The following is an 18,260-nucleotide window of genomic DNA, read 5'->3' as shown; positions in this document are numbered from 1 at the left end:
ACTTTTCCCAATGAGTGGAACCTCTGATGGGGCCTTACAGGAAAAACAGGGTTGGTCTCTGCTAAGCTCTTTCCATCTCCCACTGCACCACACATTCTTCCTCCACTTTTAAAGGAGAGAGTGCTTCTCTGCCCCCTCCCCCATGATTCATTATGAAATAAGCTGGACTCCATCCCCAAGAAGGCCAGGCAGATTAGCCTATTTCTGGCTGCTTGTTAATCCATTACAGGATTGCCAATGAAGGTGAGCACTCCAGCTGAGCTCAGTTGGAAGAGAAAAGCAAGCTTGCTTTGGGGAGGGGGAGATTACAGTTATAGTACAACTCCAATGTGGTGCTGGAGATCAATGGGGCCGTTGAGTATTGGCTTTCCTTGGGGCAGGCATAAATCACTCCCATCCATTCCTCTTCCTTCCTTGACATGGGCCTGAGAGCTGTCCCTCCCCCTTCCACAGTGCCTGATGTATTACAAGCTCCTGCCTATATATCTAAGCTTTATTTGTTCCCTAGATGAACACTGCAGTGGGACTGCTGAGGGAGGCAGGTGCCGCGTTGCTATAATCAACTCTTTCTGCCTGACTTCTCCCTCATGGGCACATGGCTTGCTTCACTCCTACTGGGAGATCTGTGGATATTCCCTTTGGATTTGAGGCAATCCTGCTTCCAGCCATCTCTCTACCATTCTCTGTGAGCACTATCCTCTGCTATCCTGAGCCAGTCTAATGCTGCTGCTTCTGAAGCATTGCTTCCCTGCTCCAGACAGGTGGGCAGACAAACAGATTGGCTGTGCTGTTTCCATGCTTTCTCAGCTGGACTTTGTCGTTTGAACTCACATTAAAAAAGTGGATGTCACAAGAAACTCTGCCTGTAATTTCTGTCATTCAAGCATGATTATTATTATGTGGTTCAAAAAGCCTTTTATTGGCAGGGTCAAACTTCATAAATTGTACAAAATTTCACCTTTTGTTTTTCTTGGGAGAGGCTCGTGATTCTTCCCTGAGCAGGTGATCCCCAAATAGTATTTTACACTCCCTATTAACCATCACAATTCATTGCACATTACTAACTCCATAGTTAATAATACTGTCCCACTTCCCTAATCTCTTACTATTTAAACTAATAGCATGGCCCAAGTAGTGTCTTCTTACAGAAGGGTTCATAGGTGCCTTTTCTGCATCCTTTGGTCTGACTTGAATTTTTGGATCTGGAGGTATCTACATCCATGGCAGGATGAAGCTCTTCTGCACCAGAGGTAAGGTGGGTATGGATGCTTGGGTCTACTGGCATGTTGCATGCTGTTGTATGCCTTTGTGGCAAAGGGGAATATGGGGCTGAAAACAATGATATGTCATGAGATGGTTTGATATGTCTTGAGATGAACCAGGCTCCTGAGATAAAAGCTTGTCAGCAGATGATGCTGGCTGAGGTAGTTTTTCTGGGTTGCAATACTCACACACCCCTTCCGCCAGCAAGGCAAAAGCATGGTCCTCTTTGCTCTGTACTATTCTCTTAGCTGGGCATGAGAAAGACTGTAGTGTCCCCCATCAGGTCATTTCAGTCCCATATTTGACCATAGTTGCCAAGCTGAATAAATAGAGAAAGCGGACCAGACAAGCTGGACTATGTAATGTAACGCAAAGGAGTGATAGCCACAGCACAGCCATAAAGTCTGTGGTACCACTGTGTGTGTCAATCCTGGACAAATGGCTGGGGGAGGAGAAGAGGGTCTTGAAATAATCTGTCTGTAGAGTCTAGTTCTTGTGCTAGCCAGCATCTGCTTGGATTCTACCATAGCCCATGCTGAATTGTTTTGAGCTGTGAGAAGATCTGGATCCGGGTTCTTTGGGAATTCCAGCTGTATCTGGAATATTTGCCTTAGACAAAGTTGCTGCTCAATCTCCGTTGTGCTTCCTCATCCCACTCTATCATGGCACCATACTCGTCACCTACAAACAAGACAGAAGAAAGGAGAGCTGTTAACCCCACTGGCAATGCCAAAGGGCAGGATATAGCACCAGGCTGTGGGTACACATTTTATTTTCCAACCAGGTTAAGGCTTTCTGTTGTGTGTATACCTGTATGGCATCCATGCAACCAAATACGATGTCCCTCATACTGGCACTGACAGCGAAGGGCATTGTTGGAAAAGTCAGACTCTGCTACCTCCTGCTTAGGGTTCACTACAACCTGACAAAAGAAAGGGGGGGAGGATGGCTTGTAGTTTAGGTTGTTTGCTCTCTTCTCATCTTCTCTGTGCCCCTTCCCAGTTTTAGTAAGAAAAAAAATCCACAACAAAGCAACTGACAACGGGCCAAATTTAGGCCTAGGAAGTTGCTTAGAAATAATACTTCTGTGTTTAGACCAAGCCAGATTCCTTCCCAGACTTACCTGGAATATGTAACTCCCAGAAGGCACATCAGTGATATCTATCCACTGGCAGTCAATATCATGTCTGTATGTGTCCCAGCAACCTACACTGACACCCTGCTCTCCAAAATTAGCACAGCCAAAACGCCGCTGCATTCCTATATGGAAAAGAATAGGCTAAGTGGGAGAAAGTAGGCCTTGTCTCACTCACAATATACTTCTGATGTATGTACTGTATGTAGTATTTGGGTCTAATTTTGTTACTGTCACCTTTGAGTTTCATGAATTTTTACTCTTACCTTCTGGGCAGTTGGTGTCCTCCAGACAGAAGCTGGCCTTGTGTCCCTCAGCCACCTTGGAACCATTGAGTGTCAGTAAGTCGTAATGTGTGAAAACCTCAATGCTGTGGAAATGTCTGTGGGATGATGAAAACGAGGAATTAGAAGGCTACTATAGGTCAGGAAAAACTACTGCTTGGAAGAAGTGGGCTTGTCTAGGCAATAGCCAAACAGTCCTTCCTGCTTCTTGTGGTAGCGAAAAGCAAAGATCTGCTGAGCCATGAAACAAAGCAATGTATAAGAATTAAGTGGGGCTTTTGGCTCAATTGCTATTATAGCTCTTCATCCATGCTCAACCATAATGACAGCTTTAGCATAAACATTGCTATTTTCCCAGATGCAACAAACTGAGCTTCCACCATAAAAGAGTTGGCCAGGGTGGATATCTTTCAGTGGGACACGTGAGCTTTAACTTACAGGGAAATGAAAAGGCTAGGTTTAGAAAAGGAAAAGTCTGGACGTGTTTTTTTTAAATGACTAAACAAAATTACCAACAGGAATTAACAACAGCTTTTAGCTTTTGATTGTACACATGCATCGGATAGCAATAGCATTTTCATATGACAAAGAAGCACGTATTACTGGCCATGTTGTGTCAAGAACTGCCCACTACCTGTGGCATTCATGCCATATCCATGCATGACGGCCAATTTTGGGAAGGAAGTCAGCCTGGCCCAGGTTGTGAATCTGAGAGGAGAAGCGCAGCAGGCGTCGATGCCCCTCTGGCCAGTTCATACGGTCAGCAGAGGCAGAAAGGCAGCCTTCCTCATGGGCACAATATAGCATGTTCAATGGGCGGTCCTCAAGATAAGCCGTCTCCTGTATCAGGTGGGCATTCATTACTAGATCTGGGGCATCTAAAAAGACAAGTGGAGTATGAAGTCTTAAATCCATACAGTGTGAATTCTAGGCCCATAATGTTAGGCAGTTGACACCCCACTCCAAATAGATCACATTCTCCAGATTTGTCCATCATACTGTATATTTTGCACTCTCTCAGCAAACATTCCTTTCTTCAACCTCAATATAACCCAAAAAAGAAAAGAAATATCTGTCTTTGTTCTAAGCAAAAAGGTGACTCTCAAGACTGCTGTGATGCCTATGGTAGCTGCTCTACTATATGTGATCCCACTGTCTTAGCTTTAAATACCCCCAGGCCAGACCATTCCTATTTCCACTTACTCTGGGTGCAGGTGACTCCTGCAACAAAACGGCCACCCCCATTAGGACAATGCACGGGTCCGTGGTGCTGGCATTGTAGGATAGACAGTTCTGTGCCTTTACAGCGCACACCGCTCAGCACCACCTCAGAAGCATCTGCATTGCCTTGCCAGTACCATGTTTCCTGGAATAGGAACAAAGGGGTAGAAACCAAGTAAGTACAGACTCTGAATTTGAAATCCTTGTCTTGGGTTACATAAGCTCCCAGGTTTCCTTTAAGCCCTTGCCTAATCATGATTAACCTGAAAGCTTGGAACAAAAAGCCTCAGGTACCATCTTTGCAACTGAGTAAGCAAGTCAGCATTGTGCTGGTGCATTCAGTACTTAACATTATCAGAAAACAATGCAGACAATCGCTTACCTGGAGAGCATGGCTTGCAAAGCCCAGCCCCCTCTGTCGACAAGCAACCATGGCCTCCATGAGTCCCCAGTGTTCCCCACACACAGCACCCCAGCGGAAGGCACTTCCTCTGGGCACCAGGACTTCCACAACACCTTCCTCTGAAGTGCGCCCACCAGCCAGACGAATCTGCATGGATGAAAACTGGCTTAATAGAACAGAAGAATTATGATATAATTCTGGTTTTGGTTTTTAGTCAAAGAACTGGATCTTACTTGATGTTGGGCATCTGTTTGGGGCACATTGCAGCGGACAGCAACATCATTGTCATGCCGGCATCCTGTCTGAGCTGCTTTTTGGGACCTGCAGTCCATCAGTGATGGTTCATGTCCCTTGCACCGCACTTTTGTTAAATGGATAGGACCCAGGCCTGTAACATGAATTATTCTTGATAGGGATGGATCGCATCACATTGCATATCACACACACTATACCCCAAAATCTTTCCCACATGCACAGTTATCAGTCTGATTCTCTCTCACTAGGAATACATGGATCTTCCTAGCTTCCATTCTTTTACTTTGGTCCCACAATTCAGTCTTCCCCAAATTAATCCTCTTCTTCCTGTTCCTGAAATTTATCTCTGGTATTACAGAACTTTGTCACCCTTTCTGGGTTTTGCTTGCTTCAGAGAAACTCCATGAAACATTTCTTAGGAATAACTTATCCAGAATCTTCCTTCTCCTTCCATATTTGTCAAGGATGCAAGTTTCCTGCTTTGAACCTTACGTCACCCACTTTATGATTTGCTTCATCCCTTCCACTCACCTTGGCCCAACTGTGCTCCTGAAAGAGCTTCTCGTGCAGTGCCATAACCTAACTGCCGACACACCACACTGGCAGCAAGTAGATTCCAGCCTTCATCACACACAGTGCCCCACTGGTTACCTATTAGCACTTCCACACGCCCTTCACCTATGTGTGCACCTGCACGGAGACGCACCTTGGGTTCCTGCTGGAATGGAAACAGAGATTAGGGACTAACGAATGGAATGGAGATAGATTAGAGACTAAGAGTGGATTAGTGACATTTATGAAAGACGGATTTTTGTTCTATGTCAACAGCCAACAGGGAAACTGGTAGGCTTCCACCTAAGGTTTTTAAATTGTAGTTCTCCTATTTCATTTTTAGTATTTCATGAAAGTTCTAAGGCTGCGCAGATGTCTTCCGTAACTCTTTCGTTTTTCCACTGCTATTCTAAGATGGAACAAATCTATAGGATCTATTCAGTGAACCCTTTGTCTGAAATCATCCTGACAGAGAATTAGACTGATCCTTGCCCTAGTACAGTAGATCCTATGGTTTCACTATGGTTACTGCTCTTCACCATGAGTCTACCTGTCAAGATATATGAGCCTCTATTTTTATTCTTTGGAAAATGGTCTTCCTTTTACCTGTTTAGGCTTGCTATGGCTGGATAGTTTGGCTTTCTTGGGCTGGAATTCAGGACCTGCTATACAGTTGACCAAGGCATGTATACCATGTGGGCAGGCACTTTGATTCTGAGCTTTTGGAAGCACATGTAGTTTGCATTGACCCAAGTGAACCTCAGTGCCCAGGCACTTAATCTGATGGATCCAGAAGGTATTCTTCTTGCTCAGGCTTTTTAGGCTGCAAAACAAGGGAAGAAATTACTGCCTTTTGTCAGATAATAATCCTTCTGGCCATCCTCCAGAAGGCTTTTTCCATGGCTGAACCGAAGTGCTATCCACCATCCTTGAGTTAGCAGAAAACTGTAGTAGCGTGAAATTTGCTGTCCTCACTTGCTATCCTGTTTCTATTGCCTTTGTTTCCAGTCACTGGAGTCACCTGAGTTTGCGCCAAGGTGACAACGCCTAGCAGAATTTAAACATCTAGAGTCTGTCCTTCAGTGGTGTCAGTATAAGGAAGAAAACGGTGCTTTAACACTGACACATGACTTCAACCTGTCTCGTTCATGGTTGGTGAGGAAAAGATGGCAACATTATTGGAACACATCAGAAAGGGGGGCAGGTAAATGTCATCATTAGACACAAGTGGGGAAAGGCTTTGAAATTTGGTGAATTAACTGCTCAAAGGCACAGGAAGCAATCCTGCAAATAAACTCTAGAGGCCCCAGAATCTCCTTGTCCCATATACTGAATATTGCAATGAGCCAACTCCTTACCTGGATCTTGGATCCTTCATTTTCTGATTCCAGAGTTTCCTGAAAGGTTAGATAATCAAATATAAATGCACTTTGATAGCAGCATTAAAAATGCCTTGCAAAAACAGTAGATGTATAACTCAGATATTTTACAGCAGGTTTGTTGACAATGTTTAGGGGTTTTTTTTAAAAAAAAAAAACTCTTTCTGAATTCTCATTTCATTGAATTACCAAGTACATTGGAGCTATGGTCCTTCGTATTCTCATCTGTTCTTTTAGGAAAGGTGACAGCACTATCCACTGGTTTGTACCATTATTTAAAGCCCCTGCCACTCCTGAACTAGTATCTGCACAGATGTTCCCATAAATAAAGTGTACAGCTATGGCTATCATCATAGAAAAAATAGAAGTACTTGAAGATGATGCAGACCAAAGCTTATAACATCTTTACCCATGTGGTAAAAAAAACAATGTGTCCACAGATCATGTTGGCATTCAGAGAATGTGTTCATCTTCCTCAACCTAGGCGCATCAAACATGGCTTCATTTGTGACCTAACACTTTGGGAGGACACCACACCAAGTTAGGATGGTCTAGACCAGGGGTAGGCAACCTTGGCTCTTTTATGACTCATGGACTTCAATACCCAGAATTCCTGAGCCAGCTGCTGGCTCAGGAATTCTGGGTATTGAAGTCCACGAGTCATAAAAGAGCCAAGGTTGCCTACCCCTGGTCTAGACATTGACTCTGGAATGCTAGTCCCATAGAACTGATGCATAAGCTACAGCCAGAAAGTGCAGGTTCTGAAAAGTACAGTCTTCACTATAATTACCCCACTGCGGTTTGGCTGGACCCCATGGTAAAATGGCCCTGGCATCCATAACTGCTCATTGCAGGACTGTATTTAGAAAGAGAATAGTGGGTGGAGTGTAGAAGATGGACAGAAGGAAACAAGCACATGGAACTACCAGTGCGTGGGGAGAAAAAGAACCCACAAAATCACAGGAATTGAACAGGCCTCTCAGGAGAAACAAAAGGAAATTTTAGAGAAGACACAGAAACACCACTGTTTTCTTAACAAAAGAATCACCTGATGCTTATGCTGCGCCTTATGTTAACATTAAAAGGTGGACCCTCCAGATTATGTTTATTTCTTTCTTCATCATAAATATAACATTGCACACGTAGCCCTTAGTACTTCTCACTCTTACCTGTAGAATCCTGTGGCCACCTGTCCTTCATAGGGGAATCCTAGCATCCCACACAGTACACGAGTATTGTTTCGAGTCCAGCCAGCATCACACACCTGACGCCAGCGTCCCTGGATCTTTGCTTCTACCGCACCTTCTGTGACAGGAGAGCTTAATTTGGCTCGGGCCAGTATCGGCTTGATCCGTACCTCCTCTACCTTTGTACCCTGCCCAAGAGAAAGAATGGATATTCACCTCCATTTTGGGGTGGCCGTTAACAAAAAGTGAGATTATCAAATGCATATGGTCAGCAACGGTGCAGGGACAAAACCCACTGATCATTACATTTCTGTGGGCATTGATCTCAGCAGGACTTCCAAATGTGAACACATAGTATTTGCTCCAAATTGTCACTATAGAAAGGAAGCAACTCCAGTCTCTAATCAGGTCCTCACCTGCAGCTGGACATGTGAAGCAGCAGAATTGAGTCGGCGGGGCCCTGTGCACACCACGCCACTATCTTCATTATGGTTGCAATCAGTCACCCCCCAACCATTGGAGGCACATTCAGCCAGGGAGCTTTCGGTACCTGAGCAGCGTATATTGTCCAGCCAGATGGGACCTGTAGATACATAAGATCACAAGTAGAAGCCCTGGTTGCTCTTTGCTGTGTTTAATTTTCCCCAGCCTGATCTCACTGCCTTTCCTAGCAAAAGCCACAGTACTTCCTGTTTACATTTGTCGGTTTTGTCAGTCTTTCAAATCAAACATTACTTATAATATATATGGATCATTTTGAGAAATCAAGCAAAGATTGTTATATCAGAACAAATAATTTAATTTTATATCACCAAAAAGAACCTCTTGTTAAGTACATATTTGATGAAGCATAGGAGAGGTATAGGAAAATGGGAAACATCTGGATAGTGATCAGACTAGAGTAGCCTTCCCCAACTAAGTACCCTCCAGCTGGAATACAATTCCCATCATTCCCCATCAGAACAACTGATAACACTTGCATTCCAGTGTATCTGAAGAGCATACATGAAGAAGGCTGGATTAGTGGACAAAAAAGCACAGAGAATGTGGGAAATCTGGTTTCATGAATACAAATGTATTCCTAAATACAAATGTATTGTATTGTATTGTATTTACATTTAATTTAAGATGAGCACACTATGGCCAATGTGTTACTTTTATTAGACTTTGTCCCTACTTTCTTTTGGCAATGTTTAGCACTTACAGACTTTCACCTGAAGTTGAAGTGAACATAGCCCAAAGTACCTACAGCATTGTAAGAGCCCACTTGCTATACAGAACTGTTTTGCTATCTCTTGCTGAAAGAGAAAAATGTGAGATGTGTGGGATGCAATCTCCCCCATCTTCCAATTAAGAGTGGTTGTGAGCCAATGAAAAATAAAATCTTGCTGGTTCACATGATCCCTTAGACCAGGAAGTTACATAGCTACTTGAAGGTTACATAGTTACCTGAAAGCTACTGTAGAGCTTAAATAATTTGAGTACTTTCATACTAAATACCACCTTTATTAGTGAGTTTCCAGCTCTTGGCACTGAAAATGGGTATCACAACCCAGGTCTGGAAGCACTACAAAGTACTTGAGACCAACAACATTCTCCATTCCTGCCCATCCTTACCATCTCCTGAGCCATATTTGGCGCTGTGAGCCCAGTTTATGGCCTGATCATAGCCCAGCTCTCTGCAGGCCACATTTGCCACATGGATGTTGAAGTCATCATCACACACTGTGCCCCACTGTCCTTTGTACAGCACCTCCAGCCGCCCTTCACCTGCTTGGCTCCTGGGCCCCACCAAGCGCAGCTTAATTTTGGGATGTTTTGCCCAGCTAGGAACTTGAAGACATAGGAGGAGGAGGAGGAGGAGGAGGAAGGTAAGAGGATACACCTGCAGAGAGTGCATTTCTGGTCCAGTGCTGGTGGAGACCCCTGGAAGGCAAGGAAATTTGATAAAGGAACATGGGAAAGGAAAGGGTCAGTGGCACTTCTTACCAGAGAATCCCTCTTTTTCTTAATAGACAAGATAATTTATAGCAACAGTATAAAAATAACCAGGAGGAAATTTTTAAAAAAAATAAAAATCAGGAGTAGCAAATAACAATTGCATTGTAAATTATTCATAAGCACTTAGCAATATGGCAAATCTTAAGAAGTCCCAGATTCTTCCCCTCTTCCTCAACGGAAGGAGAATGACAAAGGGGGAAGCAGGCACAGACATACCTGCCAAAGGGACAGCACACACACCCCCAACCACCCACAAGAGCAGGATGCCACCTCCTCCAAAATCCTGCCACATCAGTAGAATGAAATGATTGGTTGCTATAGCCTTCTATATTTGTGACCAGGGTTTTGAGAGGCATTTCTATCTGAACACTTGATGCCTTTCCATGCAAAGCATAGCTTACGGAGAGGGGACAGCCATGCAGATACAAGTCCATCGCCCTCTCTCCCCGTGCCCATTGATCTCAATCTAACATACTTCACTGAGGGGTTTGATTTATCCATTCCATGCTGCTCGGGGACTGTGCTAAAGGACAAATTGGGCTCCTTCCCTTATGTTCAGTTCCAGAGGAGCTCCGGGGCACTTAACCAGGGCAAGTCAGAGGTACTGGGTATTTTATCAGTACTTAGCATTTAGTAGCCTTTTTTGTTTTTACTGTTTTTTCCTTGGGGGGGGGGTTAGCTTAGTCTGTTTTATGATTCTACTCCATCTTCAATTTATGATTCAGTGCTTCCAAGTTAAAGGAGTTATGTAAAAGCAGACCCCCCCCCCACACACACACAACTCCTCCTCCCGCGCACCCACAGGCAGCAGCATCCAGAGTCGGTCTTGTAGGCTCGTCAGCCAGTTACTCACGTGCAGCCAAGGAACAAGGGGAAGAGGTGCTCTCCCGGGTCCGACAAACCTGTTGTCGGCAGCTGGCTCTAAAGGGGGGGGGAGGCTGGTCGCCCGCTGCAAAACCTCTGGCTGACAAGGTCCCGTAGAGACCCCGGCGGAGAAAGCGGCCAGCGCGAGTTTTGCCAGCAACCCGTCCCGTCCCACCCTTTTTATCCGCGGCATCCGCCCTTCGGCTCTGGCTCCTGCATGAATCTGGGCAGGGCGGGCGAGCGCCTCAGAGTACCCGAGAGGACGCCTCCCCCCCCCCCGAGGGTTGAAAAAGGTGCCCCCGGCCCCTCTGCGTTTGGGTATTCCCGGGCAGGGTTCTTCCCCCTCCCCGCCCAACGCCCCAAAGGAACCGCAGAACCTCCACGATAAAGCAATCCTATATCTCTTTATCGGGGGAAGGGGGTTCACCTGTTGGGTTTCTGCAGTACTTAAAAAACGTTAGCAGCAGGAAGGGCAAAGACGCATTTTGCAAGAGGAAAGGGTAGGAGCACCGTTGGGTGGGAGGGACGGTTCACATTTCAAGGATTGGAAGATTTGCACGATGCAGGTTCCCCGGTGGATGGCCCCCAAATCGGGGACCTCGTGGAGTAATCAAGCCATCAGAAGTACAAAATGGATTGCGAAAGGCTATTGCAAGGTTAGAGAAGGAAGGCGAGGTGGCCTTCAGAGTCGCAGCACAGACGTAGCTATCAGATCTGAGCTGCTGAAATCTAGATAACCACCAGAGGACGGGAAAGGCTACCGTAGGGGTTTCTGTACCTTTTTGCTGCCACCTAATAGTCATTTGGATCCTTACATCTCTGATTTGGTGGAGCCGGTGAAGTGCTTCTTTCTAGATGACCCTCCTGCACCCAAAGAGTGTCCAGTGCTTTGCATTATGGTCTGAACTCCAGATCTCCAACTGCAACCCAAGAACAGAGGATGAAAGTTGTTTTCAAAAACATGTGGAGTGTCATGTTCCTCTATGGTCTCATCTATGGCTATAGTCCTCAGTTTGTAGTAGTAACCTGTAGTTGTTCATTCCCACTATCACCACCACCATCTGCTTTTCTGGTGACTTACAAAGTTATTCAAATTCAGCCTGTTTGTTATATTATTGTTCACTGGATTAATTTAGTGCCACCGAATTTATGTAAACACAGCTATACTTATTTTCACTTAACAAAGAAAGAGTCCTTCAGTCATTGGTGACAGATTTTTCTTTTCAAATTATATCTTGTCTCACAACTAGCACACAATAGATATATTTGAAATAAGTGTGAACTATTATGGATTTGTTTTTGTTTTATCATGAATATCAAATGTGTGCACTCTATAGCATAGCAATGATAGTTGTACTTCTGGGAAAATTGGAGATTGGTCACTAGACAGATTGGTCCCTAAATAAGGGATCTGAAAACACCACTACTCTTTTTAGTTCTTTATGCTGTTGTTCAGTATGAACAACTCATTTTCAACAACAATAAAAATTAATCACAATCTGTACCACAATCAATCTTGAAAAGAATGATTATTCCGCTGAAAGGAGTGGCTATCATTTGAACCATGGTTTGCACTTCTCAACCCAAACCAGCAAAAATAATCCATGGCATCTGATCTGTATTTATTTATTTATTTATGAGACTTATATACCGCTTTAAGTGCAAGCACTCTCTAAGCGGTGTACACCAGTAAGCAATGTATATATATATTTACATTGCCCCCAACAATCTGGGTCCTCATTTTACCTACCCCGGAAGGATGGAAGGCTGAGTCAACCTTGAGCCGGTGAGATTTGAACCGCTGATCTGCTGAACACAGTCAGCTAAAGTGGCTTGCAGTACTGCACTCGGCTGTTCTGGGTAAAGCTTTTTTTTTTCTTTTTAAATGCATTGAGAAAAAGTCGAAGAAAGGAAAATATAGACTAATAATAATAATAAAGTTGGAAGGGACCTTGGAGATCATCTAGTCCAACCCCCTGCTCAGGCAGGAAACCCTATAGTTCTGTCATCTCCAATCCAATTAGAGCCTGTTTTGCCTTGAATCTATTTAGAATAAGAAGAGGCCATCATGCTATCCTTCAAATATTGTATCCTCCGTGTTCATTCTGCCTTATCCAGAAAGGCCAGTTCAAGGAATTACAAGAGTTATACTCCAAAACATCTGGAGGCTACCAGATTTCCTACCATTCCTTTAGTGCATGTACTGCTCGTACTATCATTTCCAATGGTACCAACAGGAAGAGCTCTGGAATAGATGTCCAAGCAAAACAAGCTACCCAGCAATTTTTGGCAGATTTACTGAGATAAAGTCATCAGCAACCATCAGAATATTTTGGTTGTGTTTGGGTTAGTATCATGGACAATAATTGGATATTTCCATGATGTTACTGAGATATCACAAATGAATCCTAGCGTTAAGCAGAGCTTTTAAATGTCTTGCTAATATAAACTAATTTGCCTATGAGGGCTGGAATTCTCCTTAATTGGTGTTTTAAAAAATGTCTATACCACCCACAGCAAATATGGCTCTGGAAAATATGGTTAATTTCCCCCAAACTTCAGTTTCTAGGGGATAATAGCATTATTGGGTGCAACAAATATTTTTAACGTACTAAGAATATGTGTGGTTCAGTGGCAAAATGTAAACTTTGGATGCAAAATATTCCAGGTTCGGCTGCTATAATTTTTTGTAGACATATTCAAGTCTCTTCTCAGATTGTCAGAGAGCAACTCTCTATTAATGTTAACTGTGGGTAAATGTGTCCTGTAAACATGGATACACTTAAATTCTTTTTGCATTGAGGGATTTTCTAAATTTCAGGTCTGACATTTTGCTGCCTATTCCTTTAAGGTTGCTCTCTTTTTAGGATCAGGCAGACGATCAGGCTGTACCCACTACGTAGCTCTCAACCTGCTAGATGAGTCAGTCTTGCTCCGCATTCCTTGCCCTTGATTTCGTCCCACAGCTCCCTGTAATCCAGTTCCACCTTTGCTATGATTTGTTGGACTGCTGACTCCTCCAAGTAGCAACACATTCACGACACCTCCTAGGCACCTGCTACTGGCTCACACTCTGTGGCCTCATCCTGGCAGTAGCTGCTCCCTCCCCATTGCCCAGTGGAGCAACGAACAGTAAACAGGAAGCTTGTTGCCTTGGCTGTAGCCCGCATCCCAGGCAAAAATGTGCTAGTGGCAACTGCCTGTTTGCTTATAAATTAAAGAGTAGGTTGCTGACATGAAGAGCCGGACAGAGGTGGGGGAAGCCTCAAAATAGCCCTGAGCTCATCATTCTGGCAAGTCCTTTTCTCTCTCTTTTCAGGGAAAGACCCATCTGGGATGAACTAGGCTATTTTTTACCAGTCCCAAACTGTGCTCTCAAACTTGATTTCCCATAAATGGAGTTAGCCCCACCCATCTGCAGGGCCCAGCTGAAAGAAGATGCCTTACACAGGATGAGCCCAGAGAACTTCTTGACTACTTTCCTGGTGAAGCCTGGGGGGGGGGGGGGGGGGCTTCTCTTGTCAAGCCAAAGGCTGGCCATACAGAGCTCTCTCTGCTTCTCTCTCCAGCACATGGCTTATGAATAAATGACGTCAGGGAACTTAGCAATTGCCAAAGTACCAGATTTTTCCAAATGTACTGCTGTGACCGAGAGCAGGCAAATTATGAATGATGGGGCAGACTGAATCAAGAGAAGAGCTGTTACCTTCCCAAGAACACTGGAAGGGCAACTTGTTTTCAGGCCACAATGTCAAAGTCTGGAGAGATTTGCCAGGGCAAACTAGCGCATGGAGATTTGTAAATATTATGGTTCCCTGTCCTGATCAACCTGAGCCAGCATATTTCTTATAATCAGAGGCCCAACCTCTAGGTGTGATTTGAAGCATGGAAAAAATAAAGTACATGAATCAAGTTCAAAATGACACTTTAATGTACTGTAACTGCTTTCACTTCATCCCTTATTTATCCAAATAAAATTTGTTTAACACAACCTTATCCAAATTGGCATCTTTCAAATGGGACTGCAGTCCCCAGAATTCCTGGGCTGAGTTAGCACGATTAACTTAGTAACTTAGTTATAGTTAAATTGGGGGGGGGGGAATCGAGGAATGCAAACAGGATCTATTTATTTGCAATTTAAGGAATTCAAAACTCAGTTTTCTCTCTGTCCCTAATATAACCTTTGAAAATTCTGAGACAAGTTAGACTAAATGCAACTAATTGGCCCAATGTTACCTTGAGAGCTTTGATACTAATTTGAGATTTGATCCATAGTCTTTCAATTCTTGGCCATATTTTTCTTGATCTTATGTCCAAAAAGTTTGACTTTTTGAATAAACTAAGGGAATAATATAAATAAATAAAGATATTTAGGAATATAAAAACATCTAAAATTACAAACACTAAATTCTATGCACAAGTAAACTAATTTCAGAGATAGAAAAAATACCAAATAAGATTGACACTCAGTGTTACAAGAAGATAGAAGTTATGAACATGTTTGTATAACATTTTTTTCTCCTCTTAGAACGAGCGAGAGGAATTTTGTCCACTGCTGAGTTAAATTGCTTTCCATCCATCCTTGACTCTCTAACATAAATCCAGTATAAAATTATACCCCACTGCTGATCCCCATCCTGCCTCTAGTGTGTCTATGTCAAATAATGTTGTCCTAATTGTATACTGTATATGTAATGCAGGCTAGGCGAAAGTGATGGCTGAGCTTTGCTGTTCTCCTTTTCCATATGTCATCACACAGGGAAAAACATCTGCCAATCAGGGCACTGCAGCAGAAATTGGCTGGGTCCAGCACCAGGATTTTGCCAGAATCTCCAGACGGCATCATCTGTTGCTCCCTCCTAAGCTCCATTCTGTCATTATAAAATTGGGGGGGAAAAACCCAAAACTATCACAAATGGAGTTTTTGGCAGAGGTTTAAGGGAAAAATTACATTTATTTGAAATTTATCTCCCCTTTCTCTCCTTTTTACGTAGTAACCATTCCTTTGTATTCTGGAAGTGAATGCAGAAGTGGGAAAGAGAGAGGGCAGTATTTCACTCTTCCTGTTTCAGCCTGTTATACTATTTCATGTTATACTATTTGGGTAGCAGCAATATTATCAAGTAAGCTTCATGTTTTGTGTCCAGGGAGTGATTGGCAGAAGTATCCAGATCATGAACCAGCAGAAAAGGGATACACCTGCATCAGTCTGGTTAATAAGCTCTTTCTGATCAATTATTCTACTATTCACCTTCCATGTCACAACTGGAGAATTGTAAAAGAACACATCTTAAGGATACTGCTGGACAGTATTAGAACAAAGGGGAAAACACTACTTTAGCACTAGTACTGACTTAAGCCAGCCTCGCTGATGGACTGGGGAACAAGATGAAGGCAACGTGATGGGGGTGGGTGAGAATGGCTGTTGTCAAGGAATGGCTATCAAGTACAAGTAGGGGCAGAGGAAGAATTTTTAAGTTCAGGTGTACTCACTGAACTTAAAAGAAAATTATTTTCTGAAAAAGTGGAAGAATTTTTTTTTCATGTCTTGGAGATCCATACATATCTCGCAGCACCTTGTTCTTCAACTAAACACGTTTGAGGGGGAGGGAGGCAATTAGAAATAAGAAATATGGTGCAGCAGCGGGAAACTGGGGAGGGGGATGAGGTTAATCTTTTTTCCCCAGTTGATGCCTTATTCCAAATTCCTCCCTTCCTCATGCTATTTATTTGGGAGAACATCAATCACTGTGATACTTTCTCCAAGCTCTACTTTTCTCCCTTCTTAGAGCCAAGAGCCCAGGGATAAGGCTTGGATGAAGGTTGTGGAAAGAGAGTGGGAATTCATCCGTAGCCTCTCGCAGATCACTCCTTTCCTCCACAACTACAGTACTTTTCATCCAGAGAAAGAGATTGGGGGGTTTGGATATCAATTTACTCACAACGTGACTTGTTTGGACTTGGCGTTAAGAGCTGGTATCAACATCTTGTACATTTTAGCTGCGTTCTAAGACAATATTGCTTATGACTCAAATGGTCGCCAAGAGCAGACCTGCACCAAGTGTCATGAATAAGGGGGCTTTCAAGTGTATGGCTCAGATTGGCAGTTTGGTTTCAGTATCAGAATTGAATCCCCCATCTTTCCCAAAGAAGATAACATTCTGCTTTCTCTCAGGTGTCCTAGTTGAGAATATGGGGGAGCCACTTACAAGCTCATCGTGCCACACATTGCTATCCCCAAGCATTCCCTAGGACCGATAGGCAACCTTGGCTCTTTTATGACTCGTGGACTTCAACTCCCAGAATTCCTGAGCTACCCCTGCCCTAGGAGTTATGTTGAGACCCTTCCCCCTTCTGCTTTCAAGCAAGATCTTCAGATCTTCCATAATCAAGACCCTCCTTTTCAACCAGTTCCCTTCCCTCTGAGATACTCTGAATAATGATTTTAATTCTTTTCCTCTGTTTTACTTTTTATTGTTAAAGTACCCTAAGATAGAACAGCAAGGCATTAATCACATAAATAAATAATCAATCCCTATCAACCCTCTCTCTCATTTCTTAGAAGAAGTGATTCTAACATTAATCTAGCATTAACAGGTAGAAAACAATGGCCAAATGTCTCTAATTTGGCCAAGAGGAATATCAAAGCATTACAAAGAAAAGTAAATCTTGCTTCCTCCCCACACCCCACAACAAGCCAGGTTTGCAGCTTTGATCCTGTTCATCAAGAGCAGACATGCCTGTACCAATGCACATGCAAAGGAAATATCTTGGGGGTCTAAGTAACCTATGGAGTTGTCACCCCACTGACTTAGTCCACTTAATTTTTCAGGCATGGTATAAACGAGCCTCTTTCCTCCCCACATCTCTTTGTCAAATGTTCTGCAGAAGGACAACCTGGCTGGGCGCATTGGTCACCCCATTGATCGCCAGGATTGATTTGGCTGCGCTCCCCAGTTAGAACCTCCAAACAAGCTCAGAGACTTGCACGGAAGACCTACTGGGAGGATCAAGAGATCCTCCTGCTTAATGAGATTTGCCGTCTGTCTTTCAGTGGCTCAATTTTGCCATGCATGGCGACATCTCTCAGGCTTTGAAGAAGAAAAACGACTGCTCCTGGACGGTCCTCCGACCGGAAACGCCGAGCCAGAGATTAAAGCTGGATTTGTCCTTCCAGGAAGGCGGGGAGCCGCTGACAAGGGCGAAGTTGCTCTTGCTTTCCTCCGGCACCGAATTTGGCCTCTCTCCGTCCTGCGCGGTCCCCGACAGCCCCGCGGCCCTTTCTGCCCCGCGGTAGCCTGCGGGGGCGGGAGGCTGCCCCTTACGCGATCGCCTGGACCCATGGCCATTCGCCCGGCCGACGTGGCAATGCGGGGAGGAACAGGCCCTCCTCCGCCTTCCGAGCGCCAGACCCGGGGCGAGCACGTGTCAGCCCCTCGGCTCGGGATGCATCCTGTGGTTAAGCCTGGGGAGCAGTTCAGGCGGCGCTAAAAACAGCTCAGGCGGGAGCTATTCTCAGCCCGTCAATATTTATATAGCTGTCTCAGGTGCAGCCCCTCGCTCCAGGGAAACTTTTATTTCAGGGCTGGTAGGAGTTCCAGCGATGGGGCGAAGCGTCGCACGGCGGAAATGGCTTCGAGGCCGAGCCACAGGGTAGGAACCCCTTGTTTCAGCGAGGAAAAGTGAGGGGGCGAGGGTGGGCCGCTTGCGCCCGTC

At 44.3% G+C, this 18,260-nt stretch overlaps 1 protein-coding gene across 4 annotated transcripts; it reads right to left on the bottom strand.

The window, feature by feature from the left end:
- Positions 1–898: 898 nt before the first annotated feature.
- LOXL4 (lysyl oxidase like 4) lies at positions 899–11,409 on the bottom strand. 4 transcript variants are annotated; one of them, XM_039363965.1, is made up of 15 exons: positions 11,323–11,409; positions 9,297–9,605; positions 8,096–8,262; positions 7,662–7,867; positions 6,472–6,510; positions 5,720–5,936; positions 5,093–5,279; positions 4,540–4,694; positions 4,286–4,453; positions 3,886–4,048; positions 3,317–3,560; positions 2,665–2,780; positions 2,387–2,523; positions 2,074–2,185; positions 899–1,944 (listed from the first exon to the last, which is right to left on the bottom strand). In XM_039363965.1, exons 1-15 carry the CDS (start codon positions 11,345–11,347, stop codon positions 1,874–1,876), a joined length of 2,316 nt encoding a protein of 771 aa, XP_039219899.1. In that variant the 5' UTR covers positions 11,348–11,409; the 3' UTR covers positions 899–1,873. The 4 variants fall into 4 exon arrangements, with proteins under 4 accessions (XP_039219899.1, XP_039219901.1, XP_039219903.1 ...); XM_039363967.1 differs by having other exon boundaries at positions 5,093–5,276; XM_039363969.1 differs by lacking the exon at positions 11,323–11,409 and adding an exon at positions 10,972–11,065.
- Between the last annotated feature and the right edge of the window lie 6,851 nt (positions 11,410–18,260).

The sequence above is a fragment of the Crotalus tigris genome, unplaced genomic scaffold, assembly GCF_016545835.1.
Source record: "Crotalus tigris isolate CLP2741 ecotype Arizona unplaced genomic scaffold, ASM1654583v1 scf7180000019640.300790, whole genome shotgun sequence".
In the NCBI taxonomy this organism is placed as follows: domain Eukaryota; kingdom Metazoa; phylum Chordata; class Lepidosauria; order Squamata; family Viperidae; genus Crotalus; species Crotalus tigris.
Note: the sequence above shows the minus strand (reverse complement) of the source record. Positions and strands in the feature narration are given on the sequence as shown.